This window comes from Malaclemys terrapin, chromosome 6 (genome assembly GCF_027887155.1).
Source record: "Malaclemys terrapin pileata isolate rMalTer1 chromosome 6, rMalTer1.hap1, whole genome shotgun sequence".
Taxonomy (NCBI): Eukaryota; Metazoa; Chordata; order Testudines; family Emydidae; genus Malaclemys; species Malaclemys terrapin.
Genome location: NC_071510.1, coordinates 99,126,832 through 99,149,379, shown reverse-complemented (window position 1 = coordinate 99,149,379; position 22,548 = coordinate 99,126,832). Strand labels below are relative to the sequence as shown.

Below are 22,548 nucleotides of genomic sequence, written 5' to 3'. Positions count from 1 at the left end.
TAGGAATATCAGCCCTCCCAGGCTCTGCAGAGCTGTGTTCTGGTCCTTACACACTAGGTTAATTTTGAAGCGGTGAGGTGGATGTTAGAGCATTAAGTGGGGTGGGATTCCAGCAGCTGGAAGATGGGGTCAAAGAGGATGCTTGTCTGGAGTGAAAATCCATCTTGAGAATCTGACCTTCACCATCATTAACAAATAGGGAGGAACTCATTGAGAATTTGAAAGTAGAAGGCAGCTTGGGTGAAAGTGATCATGAAATCAGAGTTTGAAATTCTAAGGAAGGGTAGAAGGGAGTACAGCAAAATAGAGACAACAGATTTCAGGAAAGCGGATTTTGGTAAGCTCAGAGATAGGGAAGGTCCCATAGGAATCAAGACTGAGGGGAAAAACAACTGAGGAGAGTTGCCAGTTTTTCAAAGGGACACTATTAAGGGCCCAAAAGCAAGCTATTCTGCTGGTTAGGAAAGATAGAAAATGTGGCAAAAGACTGTCTTGGCTTAACCACGAGATCTTGCATGATGTAAAAAATAAAAAAGAGTCATATAAAAAATGGAAACTAGGACAGATTACAAAGGATGAATATAGGCAAACAACACAGGAATGCAGGGGCAAGATTAGAAAGGCAAAGGCACAAAATGAGCTCAAACTAGCTACGGGAATAAAGGGAAACAAGAAGACTTTTTATCAATACATTAGAAGCAAGAGGAAGACCAAAGACAGGGTAGGCCCATTGCTCACTGAAGAGGGAGAAACAGTAACAGGAAATTTGGAAATGGCAGAGATGCTTAATGACTTCTTTGTTTCGGTCTTCACCGAGAAGTCTGAAGGAATACCTAACCTAATGAATGCTAATGGGAAGGGGGTAGGTTTAGCTGATAAAATAAAAAAAGAATAAGTTAAAAATCACTTAGAAAAGTTAGATGCCTGCAAGTCACCAGGGCCTGATGAAATGCATCCTAGAATACTCAAGGAGCTAATAGAGGAGGTATCTGAGCCTCTAGCTATTATCTTTGGAAAATCATGGGAGACGGGAGAGATTCCAGAAGACGGGAAAAGGGCAAATATAGTGCCCATCTATAAAAAGGGAAATAAAAACAACCCAAGAAACTACAGACCAGTTAGTTTAACTTCTGTGCCAGGGAAGAAAATGGAGCAAGTAATTAAGGAAATCATCTGCAAACACTTGGAAGTTGGTAAGGTGACAGGGAATAGCCAGCATGGATTTGTAAAGAACAAATCATGTCAAACCAATCTCATAGTTTTCTTTGATAGGATAACGAGCCTTGTGAATAAGGGAGAAGCTGTGGATGTGGTATACCTAGACTTTAGTAAGGCATTTGATACGGTCTCGCATGATATTCTTATCGATAAACTAGGCAAAAACAATTTAGATGGGGCTACTATAAGGTGGGTGCATAACAGGCTAGATAACCATACTCAGAGAGTTGTTGTTAATGGTTCCTAATCCTGCTGGAAAGGCATAACAAGTGGGGTTCCGCAGGGGTCTGTTTTGGGACCGGCTCTGTTCAATATCTTCGTTAATGACTTAGATATTGGCATAGAAAGTATGCTTATTAAGTTTGCGGATGATACCAAACTGGGAGGGATTGCAACTGCTTTGGAGGACAGGGTCATAATTCAAAATGATCTGGACAAATTGGAGAAATGGTCGGAGTTAAACAGGATGAAGTTTAACAAAGACAAATGCAAAGTGCTCCACTTAGGAAGGAACAATCAGTTTCACACATACAGAATGGGAAGAGACTGTCTAGGAAGGAGTACGGCAGAAAGGGATCTAGAGGTTGTAATTGACCACAAGCTAAATACGAGTCAACAGTGTGATGCTGTTGCAAAAAAAGCAAACGTGATTCTGGGATGTATTAACAGGTGTGTTGTGGGCCAGACACGAGAAGTCATTCTTCCGCTCTACTCTGCGCTGGTTAGGCCTCAACTGGAGTATTGTGTCCAGTTCTGGGCACTGCATTTCAAGAAAGATGTGGAGAAATTGGAGAGGGTCCAGAGAAGAGCAACAAGAATGATTAAAGGTCTTGAGAACATGACCTATGAAGGAAGGCTGAAAGAATTGGGTTTGTTTAGTTTGGAAAAGAGAAGACTGAGAGGGGACATGATAGCCGTTTTTAGGTATCTAAAAGGGTGTCATAAGGAGGAGGGAGAAAACTTGTTCACCTTAGCCTCTAAGGATAGAACAAGAAGCAATGGGCTTAAACTGCAGCAAGGGAGGATTAGGTTGGACATTAGAAAAAAGTTCCTAACTGTCAGGGTGGTTAAACACTGGAATAAACTGCCTAGGGAGGTTGTGGAATCTCCATCTCTGGAGATATTTAAGAGTAGGTTAGAAAAATGTCTATCAGGGATGGTCTAGACAGTATTTGGTCCTGCCGTGAGGGCAGGGGACTGGACTCGGTGACCTCTTGAGGTCCCTTCCAGTCCTAGAATCTATGAATCTTCTCTGCTTCCAGAAACCCTCTCCTTTTTCTGAATGACTTCTGAGCATGGTTGCAGGAGAACTGGGAGTAGGGAAGAGTCAATGAATCAGTAATCAGAGCGTTGGGCATTGTTTTAGTTGCCTTGTGGTAGGTGCAGATAGCTGGGAGAGGAATTTGGGTTAGGGGAGGGAAGGGACCAACAACTGCAGAGGGGGCTGGGCCATTTTCAATAGGAGAGGAAGGGATGTGCACCTGAGGACAAGGATTTTCACCTTCCCTTTTTTGGTAAATTTATATTTAAAAGTTAAGCGTCAAAAAACCCAAACTTCATTTCAAATAAAGTAAAAGCACAAAGTGACCGTAAAGGAAATGCTGAGTTATTGGCACCCTTTAACTGAGCCTAGTTGAGCCTAAACATAGGCATGCATTTTGATCCCTTCAAAAATAAAAATGCAGACTAAGGCCCCAACTCTGCAACGTGATCCATCAACACAGGCCCTTATATCCATGCAGAGTCCCGCAGGCAGATTGCTTTGCAGGATCAGGACTTTAAAAAGGGAAACACAGAATTACATAGTGTTAATACATATTTTCACTGTATATTTGCAAGTGTTGGAGAATATTTAGAAAGCATCCTGTGTTGCAGTGCACACTAGACTAATTTTCAGCAGTGCTGTGGGCTTAATTAATTAATGTGTTCAAAATGCTTTACAAGAGTTGCAGAAGTGCCCATTCTTAGGTTTTTACACAACATAATTTTACGCATGCAGTGCTCTGGAAACTGCTGCTGAGGTGAACCCTTATTTAGATTTTATCAAAATCCTATTTTAGGTCTAACAGGAAGGCAACATGGTCAGTTTGTCGTATAATTTATTATTCTATCTTAGCAAATGATGAGCAAAAGAATCCCTCTTGAAAGTCTCCCCCCTTTAGGGTGACCAGACAGCAAGTGTGAAAAATCGGACGGGGGTGGGGGGTAATAGGAGCCTATATAAGAAAAAGACCCAAAAATCGGGACTGTCCCTATAAAATCAGGACATCTGGTCACCCTACCCCCCTTCTATTGAACCAGGGAGGGAGAGAGGGTATGGCCCATCTTAAGGCAATTAGTTACTTTCAGCATGTATAGAATGCAGTAAGTGGGAATCATGTGATTTTTTTTTTTTTTTTAACTGTAAAGGCAAAATCATCCCTGGCATCCCTCTATTGGCTTCAGTGGAGTGAGGCCAGAAATAGATTTATCCCAGTAATATGTTTCAGGAGAAGGGCAAATTGTTTATTTTCCACAAGGAAAAATGCATGAAGATCATAAATGTTTTATTAAAGCTTTTTAGTCTGGAGCAATAAATCAGGTAGTTAACATTGATGAGAAAATAAAAGTAATGTTGACAATAGAGTTCCCCTCCAAGTAAGTGCCTTCTCAGTGATGAACTATATGTAACCTGGCCTCTTCTGGTTGTTTTAAAAGCCTCTTTCAGTTGACTACAGCCTACATGTGTGCAGAGCAGCAAAACCAGGACATTGCCACAGACGTGATGTTTGAGGGGCTTGTGGAGGGGAAAAATCTCTATTCCCTTCTGACCGGCATCATGTGAGCTGAACTCCTGACTCAGGGGCATGGTTAGCCAAAGGGGGAAGGAGTCAGGGAACAGTTGCTCTACACTGCATTATCTCCTCTTAGAGCAGAGTGCAATTTAAGGACAAGATTGTGATTCTCCTATGTGGACAACTGGCATCAAGGGGGAGGAGGACAGCAGCCTCTCTGGGGCTACTACTCCTTCCTTCTGCATAGATAGGCAGAGTCTTCACTCCACCCTTCAGTACACAGGCCAACCCAGAGGAGGAATTAAGCTGTGCCAGGTAAAGGTGTGGCATAGATGACTTCCTCCCTGAAGAAACTGGGGAACAAATGCTGACTACTCAGCTAGAATGGCAAATCCACAATTTAGCTGAATTTACTGCTCGTATGAGCATCAGTATATCTCCCTACACAGCTTTGAGATCTAACTGAAGGCCCTGTCTGCATGGCAGGAGTGAGCAACCAATGGTATAGAGGGAAGATAGTGCAGCTGTGCTGCCGGGGAGGAAGATTCTGGGGGAAAAACATGGAAGGACCATGATCAGTGGGAAACAGCCCTTCTTCCACAGATTTTTGCCTTCCGTGATAATTAGGAGTCATATTCCATGGCCTTATTACTGTGCTCTCGGCTCCATTTTAAGGTCACAACAGGTCTCGGCAAGCTTGTTCTCTGCTTTCGGCCATTTGTGTGTCTTGAGAGGCTGTTATGAGCCTAAGCATAACAAATGTTTTCCACAAGAATCCTTCACAGTAAGTAACAATCACAAATTCTGTTTGTTTGTATGTTTATTTAAAAAAAAAAATCTAGACACTAAAACTACATATTAAAATAGATAATAATAATACAGGCCTATAGAATTTAATAACTACAAATGGTAGAAAGATTCATACTGTATTTTGTTCACAACTGAAAAATTTTTACCTGCTTTATTACCATAAGTAATAGCGTTTGTGTGAACAACTGTAAAGTGAAAACACTGAGTTTAGTCACAGGTCTGTCTGAGGCCCAGTAACTCATTTCACTGGTGATCTAGTATCCTTTGAATAAAGGCCACTGCTTGTAAGAAGCAATTTTATTAACACCACATCACCGTCATCCGGTTAGTTCTACATGCATTTTGAATATATCCAAAGCAAATGTATATAATCTTTATCCACAAACTTTCACAGGGTTTGTTTGTTTATTTGGGGCTTTTTTTATGGATCTTTCATTAAACTAGATAACAACAACAGAAGCCATCACCAGTGGAATAAACAAGCTCTTCATCTAGTGCCAACAGAAATTATTGCCAGATCTTTTTATTGAAAAAGAATGAGATTCTTTGTAGAAATTCAAACAAGGTTGCTTCATAGATGTAAGCTGGCATGTGGCAAATTAAAAAGTTGAAACTAAAAGCCATTCAGACAACAACAAATCACAAAAGTTTTTCCCCTTTCTTTTGCCTCCCATTTGAGTTTTGCTATAATTCAGTCTGCAGTATTCTGATTTAAATTCAATGTGACTGAGGCTTTCCCAATTTGTTTAGGATAAACAGAACAGTATGAGTCCATTTTATGTAATGCCATATCTCTAGCATATCCTATGTCTTGGTATTTTAGAGTTATACTGCTGAGTTCTCATTAAGGATCTATTAAAGCTTTTACTAAACCATTTCTTCAGTATTCCATGTATTTAACTTCTTAGATAATGTGGGGAATATTCTGGTAGGCAGAATATTAGATATCTGTATACAGCTGCTTTTACTTAATACGCAAGATATATTGCTAACATGTTTGAGAATAAAAACTGAAACTTAAAGTAGATATAGTACTAGATACAAGCATGTTTCATATTGTACGTAAAGTGTTCAAAATACCTAAAATATAATCCAAGTATGAAAATGATGCACAGTGATATGCACAAACTAACTATTTTGGCTTCTTACTTCTCCTCTGCCGAATATAAATTGCATGAGTGGATCCTGCCTTGGGCACGGAAACCTGGACACAGAATATTTTCAGTAGGATGTAGATGCCGAAAAGCTTTAGAGGAGGGGCTCAAGTCACTGTTAATGAAACTGCCTCAGGAAAAGCTGATATGAAGCCTGACCTGCTCTTATTGAAGTCAATTACAAGAGTCCTATTGATTTCAGTGGGAATGGAATCGGGTCCATGCTGACCCAGTTTTCAACCCCTCTCTGTCCTCTTGACTATTACTGGAATCCAAAGGCTTGGAGTATTAGAGGCTAAAGGATTTCAACGTAGACAAAAACAAAGTAAAGTCATGCTTGGTTGGATGAAAATCTTACTAGATTATCATTTCAAAAATTACTGGATATTAAAGAAAGGCCTCCTGTGTAATGCAGGGTTTTTAGTTGTTTCTGTCCCATAAAACGAATAATTTGAAACCAGAGAGTTTTGTCTGACGAGTGCTGTTTCTTGCTAGATTAATCAGCTCTTTTAAGATGCACAAAACACTGGAGGGTTAGTTTAGTTTTTCTGGGTGCACAGGAAATGAGCATAATCAATTAAAGCTGCCACTGTAAATACTTTAGAAACCAGGACGATCCCCTTGAACTGTTTATCAATGAATGGCATTATTCAATATGTGTAATCCTTCAAAGATTAAGAATCATTAGCTAATAAGACCATGCCTTAGTGAATCTGTAACATCTGCATTTTTCCTGATCACAGAAATGTATTTGTCAGAGAGAGAGAGAGAGAGAGAGAGAGAGAGAAAGGAAACAGACCACCATTCCCCCATGGAAAACTTTATAAAAGCAGGACTTTGGGCAGGGGACCCCAACGCCAAAAAAAACTATGGCCAGTGATTTTACAATTGCATGGAAACATCAGAGTTGGCAAAAAAAAATGTAAAGAAACAAACAAACAAACAAAAAACCGCAGAGTAAATCTGAGTTTCAAAACAACAAACTGAAAAGCAATCACCACCTTCAAAATAGACAAGACTTCTTAGCTCTCTATTGCTTACAATGTCCTTGTAAGGAACTCTTCAAACTGTTAGAACAGAACTCCATTTCATCACAACAGATTTAGTTGTTCATTGACACCAAGAGAGAACAAGTGACTGAGATGACAGGCAGCACTAAAGAAGAGGTTTATCCCTCCTTGTTAGTCAGCTTAATAAGAGATGTTGATTCTGAATGGCCTTACAATGGCTTTCTTATTTGTTTGCTTAATACTGAACTGTTAGAGCTGCACGCAGCTGAGCTGACAGGAGATTCAAACTGAGAGGGTTCGTTTGGGAATTACGGGGGTGGTGATGCACAGGAAAATAGTCTCTGTCTTCTTCACAGGAAAGTCAGCTGATAAGCTGATCTTAAGACAACATATCTTCCTTCCTGTAAAATGCAATAACAGCCAGATCTTATGACCCCAATGACCTCCTGCTAACTTTATTCCTAGAAGAGTGAGTGAATGGTAGGGAAGCTTTCCTTGGCAAATATATCACAACTTCTATATGAATCATATGGCCATCCTTAAAATGGGAGCTAACAATACAAGCGTACTGGGCCACATATCTTTCAAAGCAAACGAGTTCACACAAAAGTCCCCTGCACGTGAAGATAAGCTGCAGCAGCCTTTTCATTAAACATCCGTTGTGTACTTCCTGTCAGAGCAGTGGGATAGGCGGGGGGGAGGGGGGGGGAAGAGGAGGGGAGAGCTGATTGATGAGCACTAGCCGTCAGTCTCATGGTTTCTCATTTCGTTATTTAGGCCAGATCTTCCCTACAGCTCTCAGCAGAGGGCAAAGAGAAACACAGCCATGTGTGTCACCCTATTAAGTACACACAGCTTTTGCAGCCCTGTGCTGTGTTGTAGTCTTTCTCATCCCTCTTTTGGCACTATGCAGCAGAGTAAACATCATAAAGAACATAAAAAGGAGTTTTCCTGAATTTTCTCTTCATTCCCCTGGCAACAGAAAGCTTTAATAGGGTAGCTTTTCTCAAGAAAACATTCCCCTCCACCCCCCACTCAAATAGGGTTGGCAAGAACTCAAGCCTTGTGCTTGGGCAATGCTCAAGGGTCCCTCCAGGAAGCTGTGTTTGGAAAAGAGTTAACACAGCAGCTCACTCCCCCTGCTTTTAATTACACCATGGACATGTTCACTTTCTCCCTTTGAAAATAACTCGGTTTGCAGAATCTGAACAGCCGCAGCCAGCTCTTTCTACCCTACAATAATAATGAGACTGAGCACAGAGGGCCTGACTCTCCATTGCCTTGCACTTCAGGTAGCTATTGATACCTGTGCCAAGTGACCGTAAAATGCTCCCAGTTCTGGTTTGCTAGTGTTTTACAACCATTTTGCTTCAATGCACACTTATCCTCTTCTAAAAGCTTTGCAAGCACTAACTACTTAAACCTCACAATATTTACTTTTCTTAAACATGTATACTGCTGTTGATACAAGGGCAGGTCAGGACCCAGTTGTGCTGGGTGCTGTACAAACATAGAAAATGACAGTTCCTTCCTCAAAGAGTTTAGTCTAAAAGGCAATACAACTGTTGCATGGGCCAGGCAAGCACATTGAGCTGGGGAGTACAGGAGACACTGGAACAATGAAAATAGCATGTACACAGTTCTTAGCCCCTAGCAAGGCTTGTAAATATATTACCCCCATTTTTACAGTTGGGGAAACTGAGGTAGAGAGTTTAATTGATTTGTACAAGGCCACATAGTGAATCAGTAACAGAAGCAGGATTAGAATACAGGAGGTCTGGGCTTCCAATCCTTTGTTCAAAACCACCTGATTGTCCTTGTCATAGACCAGAATTTGGGAGGTCATGGCTAGTGGTCAGAGCCAGGGTCAGTAGCCAAAAATAGAACCCAATGGTCAGAGCAAGAGTCTAAGGTCAGATGCCAGAGCCGAGGGTCAGAGCTGGGTTACCTGAATTGAGGGAAGACAGGGGCAAAGCTGGGTCCAAGGCAGGAGCAGGACTGGGTGCCTCTTAAGGGCCTCAGTACCCAGTTTCTCAGGGCACTTCCGATGGAACTCTCACAATATGTCCAGAGCATGGATATTCTTTACTGGTTCCCAAGACTTCTCATCCAGAATGTAGCCTTCCCAGTCCCCCAGCTCCTGGAGCCATTCTCTAACTTGCAGAGAGTAGAGGATTCGGTGGACCAAGTACTCCTCCTGTTCATGGACTGTTATGGGTGGTGCTGGTGGGTTAGAGCAGTATGGGTCTGGGTTCTCAGTGTAGGGCTTTAAAAGTGAAATGTGAAAGATGGGGTGGATCCCCATCTGCAACCTGAAGACAACTGGGTTTACCTGTTCTATAATCTTGAAGGGGTCCAGTGCACTGAATGAGCGAGGTGTAAAAGGCCCTGGCACAACTTTTGGGGGACCAGCAGCTGACGGAGTACTTCTCAAGTCTGTGGCTCTTCCACCAGCCAATAGAGGCGGTCTTGCCTTGGGGTTTAGGGTAGCACCCCCCTTTTCTTGATCCCTAGCGGTGGCCTGTTCCCAGGCATGCTTAAGTGTAGAGTCCTCTCATTGTTCCTGGATAAAGTCGCAGCATGTTCAAGCTCTGTCTGCGCCTCATTAACAGAGGAATCTGCTGAGCTTCCCGGGCCCCTCTTTCGGGCCTGGGGCTGGCTACTCAGGTCTGCCCATAATTGCCTATGTAGGGGCAATCCCGACGAAAATGTCCCTCTTGACCACATTCATAACAACGATCTCTTGCCCCTCCTGGCGGCGTGTCAATTCAAGTCGGCTCGACCCCAACAGGTAGTGTCTCCTCCCACCATGTAAGATGTCGGGTGGCAGTTGGTTTCGGATTCGAGTCAGTGGTTCTGCCCAGGACTCCCAACAGCCATCACAGTCCTCCCAAGGGGGTCGAGTGGGGTTCCCTCCGGCTGGCTGACCTCTCCCCATGGATTCCTCCGTCTTGCAGGTTCGGGGTTCTGTAGTCTCAGCTACCAAGTAATCTTCCACCAGTTCAACTGCTTATGTAAGCATTGCGGGGAAATATCTACGCACCCACTCCTTCCCCCCGACAGGGAGGATTTGGGTGAACTGTTCCAAGATTACTGTTTCTGCCACCTGAGCACCGGACTGCTGGTTGGGCTCTAGACATCGCCAAACGTAGTCCCAGAGACGTTGAGCCACCGCTCGTGGCCTAGCCCCTGCAGGGTACCATTCCCAGCGAAAGTGCTAGCGGTTTGTCTCTGGACTGGTCTGGTCTAATATGGCCACTTTCTCCTTTACATAGTCCAGGGCTTCCTGGGGGTCATGGTTGCGGTAGGCTACCTGGGCTTGCCCCGTTAAATAAGGGGCTAGAATGCAGTGGTGGCCACCCGTCCAAATGTCACGAGAAAGGCCTCGAGATCATCTTTATGAGCCTTAGAGGGAGGCCAGGCAGTAGAGATCCCAGGTCCAGGTCCGCTAGAGTGTTGATCGATGGCCCACCTGGCCACAGTAATGCTGCCATTTGTTGGACAAGCCTTACCTGGTAGGCTTGCTGCTGGGTGGCCAACTCCAGCATCATCTCCTGTTGGTGGTTCGTCACCTGTTGCAACAGCTGAGCGTATTGCGGTTGTTGTGCAGCTTGTTGCTGCTGGCTTTCTAGAAGCCATTTCAAAACGTTATCTGACTCCATACTGGTACCCAATAATCTCGGGTTGCTAGCCCGTCAGGGTGACCAACGGGAGATCCCGTACTCCCCTCGGGTCTACTGGTCTCTCCTTAGGCCTGGGGTGATGCCTGCGTGCTCCACCAGGTGTGACAGGTTTGGGGGAAACCCCAGCCAGTGTGGGGTGAGTGCACCTACCCCTTTTAGAGAAAAAGGGGTGTGGGGGCATACGTATCTTACGTCTACTCGGCCCAAGTCTATACGCTCACCCTTATCAGCAGGGCAGTATGGCCTAGTGGCCAGAGTCCATAAATTCACCCTTGTCACTGGGCAGTTACACCTAGGGACCAGTGTCCATCAAACCACCCCTTTTCACAGGGCAGTAAGGCCCAGTGGCCCAAGTCAATAACTTTTCCCCTTTTTGCAGAGCAGTAAGGCCTAATGGCCAGAGTCAGGAAATATGCCCCTACTCGGAAGTCAGTAAGGCCTAGTGGCCCAAATCAATAATTTAGCCCTTGCTCGTAGGGCAGTAAGGTTTAGCAGCCAGTGTCGACATAGGGGGAGGGGTTGTGCCCCCCAACAGGTGGGTCCGGGCCCTCCCTCTCCACCAGACCCCAGCCCAGGGCCCTGGTAGTGGCCGTAGCATGAACCACTGAGTCAGCAGGGAAAGGCTCCTACCGAAACATGCCGACTCAAGGCTTTGGCTCAGTTAACAATCTGCCATCGGATTCCCCTGGGCTGCTTCCTGCTGTCATCCCTGCTGCTGTAGTCTGGGCCTCCCTGTTATCTCTAGGTTCTCTGGTCTGTCCTTCCTCCAAACTCTGCAAGGCCTCTGTGGTTGCCTTGGTGTCCGCCTGGGCTGCGGTATCTCCAGCTCCTAAGGTCGCAGGCTTCCGCTGAGCCTTGGCTGGAGCGGGCAGCGTACGTCCTTCCTCTATGGCAGTCTGAGACAAGTTGCTCCCTTTTATATTGGTACACCTGAAGCATGCCCAGTAGGGTGAAGGGGGTGTGGTTTCCTCAGCCCACAATGTACGATTAACCCTTTCCCGTCCAGTGCGGGGCAAGTGTGCCCCATCACAAGCTGGTATGGCATACCGGAAAAAGGAGCAGCAGAACGTGACCCCACTCTGGCAGCTCCTCCGGCGCAGCTGTACCACCCACAGCCCTTCCAGGCAGGGTCTCCTCTGGCTCCCAACTGCAGCTCCGCCAGAAGACAGGGCTGGGGGAGGCACGGTACAGCCACCAAAGGAGCTGCTGGTGTTCTGCTCCTTTCCCTGCTGCCCCCCCAGACGGGAAAGGACTAAGTCCTTAAATTGTCCTCTTGATTTTTCCAGGAGCAGAGATGCTCAAGACAAGGCCTTCCTGGTAAGTAATCTGATAATCAATGCCATTTGGATTTGGCCAGGGGGTACAACTGCAGGCATAGCAGAAATAGGAGCCAACACTGATTTAGGAACCCACAAAATTTGGCATGATTGCCATTAAATGTGTCAGGGAGGGGGAACTTGAGTTTGTGGGGTGCCAGAGTTGGAGCTGAAGGTGGTGTGGCTTGAGCTTGCAGGACTGCATTCTGCACCTGGGAATCTGGGTCTGCAACATCCGTAGAGTTCCCACTATCTCTGTCAGAGAGAGATTGCAAAAAGAAGAACAGGAGTACTTGTGGCACCTTAGAGACTAACAAATTTATTAGAGCATAAGCTTTCGTGGACTACAGCCCACTTCTTCGGATGCTGTCTTCAATCCTGCTTCATACCTCTGGAGGAACTTTGCTACAAGCTGAAGCTTTGAACAAAGGACTGAGGACCCATCCCAGCGGGGGATGTATTCCAGAGACTTGATTTGAACCTGCAGTTTATTCCATCGCTGCTGCAAGCCTGAACCAAGAACTTTGCCATTACTGTATGTAATTGATTCCATTTAACCAATTCTAACTCTCATCTCTATCTTTTTCCTTTTATGAATAAACCTTTAGATTTTAGATTCTGAAGGATTGGCAACAGCGTGATTTGTGGGTAAGATCTGATTTGTATATTGACCTGGGTCTGGGGCTTGGTCCTTTGGGATCAGGAGAACCTTTTTCTTTTACTGGGGTATTGGTTTTCATAACCATTTGTCCACGAAAGCTTATGCTCTAATAAATTTGTTAGTCTCTAAGGTGCCACAAGTACTCCTGTTCTTCTTTTTGCGGATACAGACTAACACGGCTGCTACTCTGAAACCTGTCATTATGCAAGAGAGAGATTGGGCGTTGTAGAATACATGCTCACTGTAGCAGCTTTAGTCCCCTTATTGTTGGTGTTTTGTCCTGCTCAAACGGTCAGAAACTGAGATGTGGGCGGTCATGCCTAGTGGTTGGAGCCAAATAGGCGCCCAGCGTCAGAGCTGGAGTCAGAAATCAGAGCTGGGGGTCACAACTTGGTTACCTGGAGTGAGGCAAGGCTGGTGCAAAGCTGGAACAAGGCAGGAGCAGGGCTGGCCTGGAACAAGCAGCCTCAGGAGCTATTGCAGCCATGGGTGAATGCTCTGAGCAGCTGCTGAATGGCTGCTGCTGCTGGGCTTAAGAGCTGGTCTGCTGACTCTTCCAACCAATCAGGTGGTGTAGCCAATTAGGCAGCCTACTACAGGCCTGCTGCACTTGGTAGGTTGCCTGGAGATTGGCTCAGCTGAAGGCCTCATTCCTGACAATGTCTTTCACCAGAAGATTAATGAGGATGTTCAAGATTTTCCACAGTGACTGGTGATTTTACAAAAAAATTTTCAACAAATTTTTTTTCTCTCTCAAGCTCCCCTGCTGGAGCTGTTCCACTTTGTATAAATAAATAATTAAGTGTTCACTAGCTCAGAGAGAGAGAGAGAGAGAGCGGGACTGACATTCTAGTCCTGGGGTTAGAGCTCTCGCCTGGGATATGGGAGACCCAGGTAGCCACAGGACTTTGGGAGCCTCTGTTTTTGGATACACAATCTGAGACATTTAAAAGGAGTCTGTTTTTAGGGCAGGTGCTCAGTACTTTCTCCAAAACAGATCTCTTTAGAGTCACTATCACGACAGGCTTAGTGGTCAGGGATGGTGTCCAAATCTAAAAGCCTAGGTCAGGGTTTGAGCGTTGAAGCCAGGGGTCACAGCTGGAGTCTGAGTCCAAACACCAAAACCAGGGGTCAAAAAGTGGGGCCAGAATCCAAGCACTGAAACCAGTGGGCAAAGTGAAAGACAGCGTTCAAGTACTGAAACTGAGGGTCGGGATCTGAGTCAGGTTTCAAGGGCAGAAGCCAGATTCCAAGTTGGGGTCAGAGTCCAGGAGCAAGCTGAGAGATAGGTCCATCACTACAGCTGTCTGGGGAGTCCATCTAGTTGCACAAACACTTCCTGGAACTTCTCTTGGGATGCCTGGGCCAATCGAGGGGCCACAAGGGAAGCTGTCAGTCCAGCCTTCCAAGGTGGTGTTTATCTCCATGGTCTATGTGATGATACATACACCCATATCATGGCTTCTAGGTGGCAGTGTGCAGGTGCTGGCCATCCCGCAGCCTGGGTTCTATTCCCCACAGAGAATCACACTCTCAAGCTGGGCACCTGAAAATTGAAGCAGCCAAAATTGCTAGTCACTTTGGAAAAATCTTGAGCTAACTGTTACTGAGGACAAAACAGAACAGTCATTATACACTTGCTTTCTATCTTAGTCCACAAGTAAACAATGGGTGAGGGAGCTCTGGTCTGCTCTCACATACCAGATCACTTTATCTATATTTGCTTATAGCATTTGAACATAACTTGATACAATTTGCTGTTCACAATTAGACTGGCATCCAACACATAATCTAACACACCAACTTTTTCACTGAATGGACCACATTTTAATAGCTTGTTTGTCTTGTGCATACCACCCCTGCCAACCCAAACACCTCTCTTCCTATTTATGATTGCCTGAATCTCCTCCCCTCCCATTCATCAGCACTTGAGATCCCTGCCGCAACTCAAGCAATGCTTACATGGAAAAGCAATATTCCAAAGGTATTCAATATATTATTCACTGTCTTTTCTTGCAATTGAGCTGTTGGGAATAGGGATGATGAACCAGCACTATGTGACTCGCTAACTGTGTGGGCCATCAGTTTGTGGTCTAAAATATTACTCTAATATAAGAAATAAATGTATTGTAAAATAAACAAACACCTTTCGCTTTTGCAGTGTACCCATTTGAATGTGAGACACTCAGGTTCCACGTTAATCTTCCATCTCTTAGGGGTGGGTGAAGTGGCTCAGTTAAAACAACAGAACTTTGCCCATCTCCTAGATTGAAGGTTTTATAACATCCAAACAAAGTTTAGTGAAGAATGCCTCCCTACTGAAGGGGTGGAAGGATCCTAATGCAGCCACTTGTCTCCGGGTGAGTAGGGTTCTATTGGGTCATTTAAGAGGGAGCAGCCAGCCTTCTCTTTGTGCAGCACAGGGTGATGAAGTTTGGGCAATGCCCTGGCATTGGGGAACGTGATAATCCTCTCTCTGCGAACTGAATACGCAGTTTCATTTTGACAGACTTGGATGTGGAGCATTTGGGCAGACTCTGAAAATCACCTGAGCCACCCACCATGCCTTAGGATTTAATAAGAATTTAATTTAGTGTTAAATTTTAACCCTTCCCTGTTCGGATGTGCCTGAACAGCACTCTAATGCTTACCCTCTTTTTTCGGTGGCCTGGGAGGAACTTCTGCACTAATCTCTTTCCCAGCCAGAACACTCAATGACTGTATTCCTGTGACACAAACTTCCACAAAACATTATCCATATTCAACTTTGGAATTCATTTCCCATCCAACTGAGTCCAAAATAAGCTAAATCTGTTTACCTTTTGGGAATGTTGCAAAGCCCATCCAAGGTTTCGATCATTTCTGGAGGGGGGAGCATGGGAAGCGCTATAAAAAGGGTGGGGTATTTTTGATTTATCAATCTAGGGTGGGGATTTTGGTTATATGATGTGAAGATTATGCTGGATTTTAAATGATTTTGTTGTAATATATCAGAGATGCCTAGAGAACAAGTGGAAGGGTGCCTTTCTTACTAGTGGAAAAAGAAGGAAACAGAGAGAAGGAAAATATTTTCCATCTTTTTATTACAATATAGTTTGAAAGTTTGGTACCTGAATCTTAAATGTACAGTAAATTTTCACTATGAAAGAGATGTGTTTTTTTCAAGAGTCAAAAACCCACTGTGAACAACATTTTTTCCACATGTGCTAAACAAAGACACAAAGAAATCTACCTAAATATTGACAGGAAAGCATTAATCTTATAAGACAAATTCTCTAGCTATTCCTAAGGCAGGCAATTTTTACTGGAGTACTGTATGTGTTATAGTACAGCCAGGTGTATCATAGCTGTAGAAGCAGCTGTGCTATCTTCATGCAGACTAACCAGAAGACTGTTCAATACCTTTCGTCTTTTCTCCTGGGGAAGGATAATCTATCATGCTGTTGTATAAACCACATGTACAAGGACAACCCTTTTAAAGGACATTTTAAATACTGCCTTCAAGATACACTTTGGGCCTCTTTACTTATCTCATTGACTTCTGTTCTGCATATATAGGTATTACACTGAAATCCCTCAAACACTGACACTCCACACAAACCCTCCCAGGGAAACATCCACCTTGTGAGGTCTCCTGTCAGTCATCTGCCCTCTGTTTGAGATCCCAGTTCCATGGCTATGTTCTACTCCCATGAGCCGCTTTGCATCTCCCTGCTTTTCTGCTTATTGGTATGAAGCTCCCACATTCACCACTCTGCCTCAGAATCAGGTGTTTCCTTCTTTTGAACTGTAATAAAACAAGCTAAAAAGAAAATATATTTTGTTTGAATAACAAGGTTTTGATTCTGCTTCTTGTTTCCAGTATTCCAATACTGAGGCGATGGGTATAATGTACATGCATTTGAGTGTAATAACTCTCCACTTTATTACTTATTTTTTAAGATAGTCTCCATTTTATTGGATGGATAAAAAGTCTGCCTCAATCCTGCCTCAATCCTGCTCCCACACAAGCCAATACTGAAACTCCCAAGACTTTAATGGTGCAGGATCAGGCCCATAGAAAGGAATACTTAGTATCACAGCGTATATATACCATGAGCCAGATTCTCAGCTGGAGTAAATAGACTGACCTTAAGGGCACTACGCAGATTTACACAAGCTGAGTTCTGGCCCTGATGCTCTAGCTGATACCATAATGTGAACTCATCATAAGCACTGAATTGGGACTCAGGAGATCTGGATTAATTCTCAGCTCTGCCACTGACTTCCTGTGGAACCTTGGGCAAAGCACATAATTTCCCTGTGCCTCATTTTCCCACCTGTAAATGGAGGTAAAGACATTGCCTTTGTCTGTATCTCTGATTTAGACTGTAAGAACTTTGTGGCAAGAACTTTATTTACTGTGTGTGTTTATAACACTAGCTCAAAGGTCTCAGATCTCAGTTGGGGTCCCTAGTTGATACTCTATTAACAATAATGATTCTTCTACCTCAGAACAGAAATGTGTGTAGGTGTAGAGGGGGACTAAATCCTCCATTTCTTTTTCCCTGAAATGGCATTAGCAAATCATTATTCAAACAATTATATTATGTGCTTATGTCACACACACAAACACAGAGAGAGAGAGAGAGAGAGAGAGAGAGAGAGTATCGAGGATGTGTATCTTCAAATACTCTATACATCCCATATAGCTTATTCTCCATAACACCCGTGAGGTCTCTCATCAAGCTAACAAGCAAATTACCCAGGACAGGGCTGGCCAAACTCCTGATAAAGGTTCTGAAACACAATGACACCCTCACTCCTTCTTCCTCCCTTGTAAAATCAATCAGACTTTACACTTTAAATAGGCAAGTGGCCTAAAGGGAAAATTTTCCCAGATTGTCAGGGTCCTGGGAAAAGAACTGAGGAGGGGCTTTCCACTTGTCATTTATTGTTGAAAGAAAATGGGTTACATGGGATTTATAAATCATCAAATATAGAGAAATATTTTAAATTAATCTATAAACAGCTGAAGGTTTACCTCCTACTTGTCATTAACAGGCTTTATGCAGTAAATCAGATCTTTCTGAATTTGCTAAGGTGACAAGTCATTGCTAGAATGAGTTAAACTCAGTTATAGGAGTACAGGAGGTGACTGATGTAATTGAGCATGATGCATCAGCCTGGGAACTTTAAAAAGACACAGTTTGCTGAAAACCATGGCTAACAGGGCCACAGATTAAAAAAGAGCTAGGAAACCTATAAAGACAGTTACAGCAAAACTGCACTGATTCTCAAGTCACAAACAAACATGATTTATAATTTGCACAAAATCCTGGCAGTCTCCCAATTTCTCAGCAAAGATTTAACAACAGTGTGATGTGAGGCCTCATATTACTAAGGCTTCACTATTACAAAATATACAACAGCATTTAAACAATTAAAACTGAGCTTCAGTTGTTCAGATAAATGATCAGAGACCATTTTGTGATGCATTGTTGCTGAAAATTATTTGTTCATTTAGTCCTTAGTTTGCTATGGGTTTCCCACTTGTCAGTGCAAATTAGCGAGGCTCTGCTGTAGTGACTCAGAGATTTCAAAGTCCTTAAGGCATCATTGCTAACACAAGACAATGAAATATCATGAGTCAGGCCCCAAAACTCATAAGACTGGGTTAAAAATAATACTTTTTTGGTTCTCTTTGCCTTCTGGTTTCTGAACCTTTGGAGAGCATTTGAGTAAAACTGTGTGAGTAACTGATTCTTCTGGTTTGGTCAGCTAACTGAAAAACTTGAAAAAAATTCATGCTGGGTTGAACAACACGTTTCATTCAACCTGAAACAAACCTTTTGGGTTTTGAGGGTTTTTTTTAACCTTTTTTAAAATAAAATTGCGGTAAAACTTGAAAAGTCATTTTGAATCAAAAACTCAAAACGTTTTGTTTCAAAAATGTCGAAACAAAATGCTTCAATTGTTTGGAGGGATGGGGTTTCAACCAAAACAATTCGGTGAATTTAACACACATTTGTGAAATGTTTTGGTAGACCCAAATTTGTGTTACTTGTTGGAAAAATGTTTTGTCTGAAAAATTTCACCCATGAGTCACATTTTCAAGTTTCTCTCCATAACCAGAACCAGTAGAAAGTTATTTTTTTAAATTAAAGCAGAGATGCTCATGTAACCCGTTGTCCCCAGGAACTGACACTATGTAAAACATCCATTATTGTGAGAGTTGGTCTAGAATTGCAGAAGTTGGCAACACTGTAAAAGGGATCAGTGACTATCAAACCTGACCTCCTATATAGCCCAGGCCATAGAATGTCACCCGGTTAGTCCTGCATCAAGGACTAATGTCTGGTTGAACTACAACATATTTCTTAGAAAGAAATCTAATCTAGATTTAAAGATTTCACGAATCCACCACATCTTTTGGGAAGTTGTTCTCATGGTTAATTACTCTCACTGTTAGAAATCTGTACTTTATTTCTAGTTTGAGTTTGGCTAGCTTCATTTTGCAGCCATTGGATTTTGTCAGATTAAAGAGTCTTCTACTACCAGATATCTTCTCTGTGTGTAATTTATAGGTGATGATCAGGTTACTTCTTAAAACTCTTTCCAATAATCTAAATGGATTATGCTCTTTAAGTCGCTCAGTGTAAGGCAGATTTTCTAGTCCCCAAATCACTCTTGTAGCTCTTTTCTGAACCCTTCCGAACCTTTCAACATTCTTATCATGTATAAAACCCAGGCATATTCTCATATACACATACGGCCAGATTCTGATCTCAGCTACACCACCGTCAATTAGAATCTTTAGCCACATTTGCCAAAATGTTCAAATATGAGTCACAAAATTGAGTTCTATTCACAGTTAGACACCTCAATAAGTGACTTGATTTCCAGGGCTGCTGAACACTCACAGCTCCCATTGAGGACAGTGAGAACCATGGCTGCTCTGCGCCAGTGAAAACTACGGTGTTCAATTCAATTTGACATTATAGATTTAGGTGCCTAACCTGAGGCCAGAATTGTCAAATTTGATTGTCTAGGTGTTGTCTGCTTATGAAAATGTAATGGTGCTGAGAGATACCAGTCCATTTGATCCACGAAATTGAAGTCCTCTCCTAGGTTATGTCTACACTTGGAACTAGGGATGAGATCCCCTGCTTGAGGACACATACTCACTCTAGGTCACAGATTGTAGCCATGCCATTATAAGGAGTTGAAGGAGCTAACCACCCCAACTACATACCCACCGACACCACAGGGGCATGCTTGGGGTGGCTAGCCTGTTCTGTCACTCATGTTGCTGCAGCTCTACTCTACTTTTAGCTTGATCAGAGCTAGCAGGGGAATGTCTCCTTGAGCTGGGAATCACATCCCAACTCTAAGTGTAGACATACCCATAGATTCAGCTGAGCAATCACCACATGTCCTTGTTAATGCATCTCAGCCTGGAGGAAATGACACCTCTGTAGGGTGACCAGATAGCAAGTGTGAAAAAACGGGGCAGGGGTGGGGGATAATAGGCGACTTAATAAGAAAAAGTCTCAAAAAATGGAACTGTCCCTTTAACAATGGGACATCTGGTCACCCTATCTCTAAGAGCTTGTCTACACTACCCACCGGATCTGAGCGCTCTCCCGTCGACTCCAGTACTCCACCAGAATGAGGAGCACAAGTGAAGTTGACAGGAGAGCAACAGCTGTCGACTTACCGCAGTGAAGACACCGCAGTAAGTAGATCTAGGTACGTCGACTTCAGTTACGCTATTCACGTAGATCGACCCCGCGCGATAGTGTAGACAAGCCCTAAGACTGAGGAGGAACTCCATGCTGATTCAATTCCTGGCCAGGAAGCTGAGGATATAGGGCTAATGCTGATAGTTTTCTGACAACGCCTGTCTACTAGGAAATGGAATGAAGCCATGAACTCATTGTACATAAGCCAATTAGGTGCTATCACATGATAGTGTGTTTCAGTAACTAATACCAGCTTGTGACAGATTTGAACCAATAACATGGAATCAGAGCTGGACAAATAATTTGTAATGAATAATATACTTTATTGCTTCTTCTTCTGTTTGTGAATTTGTCAGCTGACGTGACAAACTTCTGGACAGTAGGTTGTTTCCAAGCAGTATAGAATGAAACACTTGAGCTGTTTTGATGGGACATTGGACACACAACATGTTTCTGTCCCCTAATTGCATAAACACAACTTCTAGCATCAGGTTTCTGGTGCAAATACACATAACTGCGAATTCAGAATTTGCTTTCCACAAATATGCTGAAGTGCTTGCTTAAATGTCCTTTGTTCCATTGAACATTCCTTCCCATAAATGCATTCACGAGAATATTTCCAGAAAATGAATACAAAAGGGCTGTAATCACAGGAAAAAAGAGAACTCATTTAAAATTCTAAGGAAGATGGGCCAGATCCAGACTCCATTGGAACCTTTCCATTGATTTCCATGGATTTTGGCTCAGGTTTCATCTGCAGATAATAACTATTTTTTTGCAGATGTTGATTGGCTCTGTTTAGAGGCACTGTATTCTAATACACTCACTCCCAAAAAAAGAGTGTTAAAATAAATGACATTGCCCAAAGGGGTTGAATGGATGGAAAACATTTAGCACTAGTTACAAAAGCAAGTTGGGCATGTCTCACATTGTCAGGATTATTTGTACAAACTCAATATTTACATTAATCAAGGTGAAGAAATGATTCACAGTCAGACAACTGCTATTTCTTTTGTTCAGATCTGATTGGCAGCACTGGATTATATGGTGCAGTCACTGTCAAGACAAGAAAAGTGTCAACAATTGAAATGTAGCTGTTTTTTTACAAGTGGGTAAAAGCTTGTCAGATATAAAATTGTGTCCAGCTATTGCAAACACTTTGTTAAAATCCGAAGTACCCTTAAAAGAAGGACACAAGCTTTGTGTGTGTGTGTGTGTGTGGTGGGTGGGGGGAAGTAATTCATTAATTTTTTAAAAATACTATTAGAAATGAACTTGAGGTAGGTCCAAATGTTTCTAAAGCTAGGGGTACATGGGTCCAGGGCATCTCTACTGCAACCACAAACACCACAACCCTCTCCCAAAGATAGGGAGGTCAGGGTGAAAGAGATGGCACATAGATATCATGATTAGCATGGTTTACTATGTATAATAGACAGAAGCAACAACAGCTCCACTATAAGACTGGCCGGGCATGAGTCACAAACTAGAAAGACAGGTAAAGAGTCAATCATGTCTGGTACTTTATCATTACTATAAAAGGCCAAGATTGACACAAAGGAAAGTTACACCAAAGAGACATTTCCCCATTTACTCATTTTTGGATGCTCTTGGCACCAGCTGAAACCAGTTCAAAGGACACCATATGCCATTTTATAAGGTAATTTTGCTTTGGCGCTGTTTAGTTTGTTAATTCTTTTAAATGTGTGTGCCAAGCAGTTTCGCGTCATGCTACATGTGGTAATCTCTTCTTTCAATGATAAGCACTCATGAGACAGATTAAAAGAAAAACATTAACTACTCAAGAGTAGTTGCTGAACATACACTGCTTACCCTGCTCTTTGAAGAATTATTGATACACTAAGTTCTTTCCTCAGCAATAAACGGAGCTGGGGGACAGACTACTTTACACAGCAAGTCAGATTTCTACAAAATACTCAGCGGAGGACAGGGCTTAAACTGGGGATGGCTTGGGCAGGGTTTGTCATGCTGACACTCCTCGTGGTGCTAGAGCCTTGCAGGACAAATAGCAAGAAGCGGGCTTCTTTGGGTGCTGAGACATTTTGGAAATAAACCTTTGCTTTGCTCTAAGTAGAAAGTATGACAATTCTGTCTAGGGCTGGGATTGTCAAAGGAGTAGGAGTTACATTTCTGTTGAATTCCAATGGTATCTGGGTGCTTTGCTCCCTTAGTCTCCT

The 22,548-nt window shown here is 43.1% G+C and overlaps 1 protein-coding gene and 1 long non-coding RNA gene across 3 annotated transcripts in view; one reads left to right on the top strand and one right to left on the bottom strand.

Moving 5' to 3' along the window:
- Positions 1-14,566: 14,566 nt before the first annotated feature.
- LOC128839228 (uncharacterized) overlaps positions 14,567-22,548 on the top strand; it is a 37,037-nt gene continuing 29,055 nt past the window's right edge. Inside the window, exon 1 of one of the 2 annotated variants that reach the window (XM_054032024.1) lies at positions 14,567-14,610. Coding sequence is in view for 1 of the 2 variants with exons in the window: in XM_054032027.1 (XP_053888002.1) it covers positions 21,395-21,458 (64 nt within the window). In the remaining variant the exon portion in view is untranslated. Of the gene's footprint in view, positions 14,611-21,394; positions 21,459-22,548 lie in introns of those variants that run through there. The other variant, XM_054032027.1, reaches the window with a different exon arrangement.
- Positions 21,327-22,548, bottom strand: part of LOC128839229 (uncharacterized) — a 34,392-nt gene continuing 33,170 nt past the window's right edge. Inside the window, exon 3 of the long non-coding RNA XR_008445386.1 lies at positions 21,327-21,406. This is a non-coding gene — a long non-coding RNA (uncharacterized LOC128839229). The remainder of the gene's footprint in view (positions 21,407-22,548) is intronic.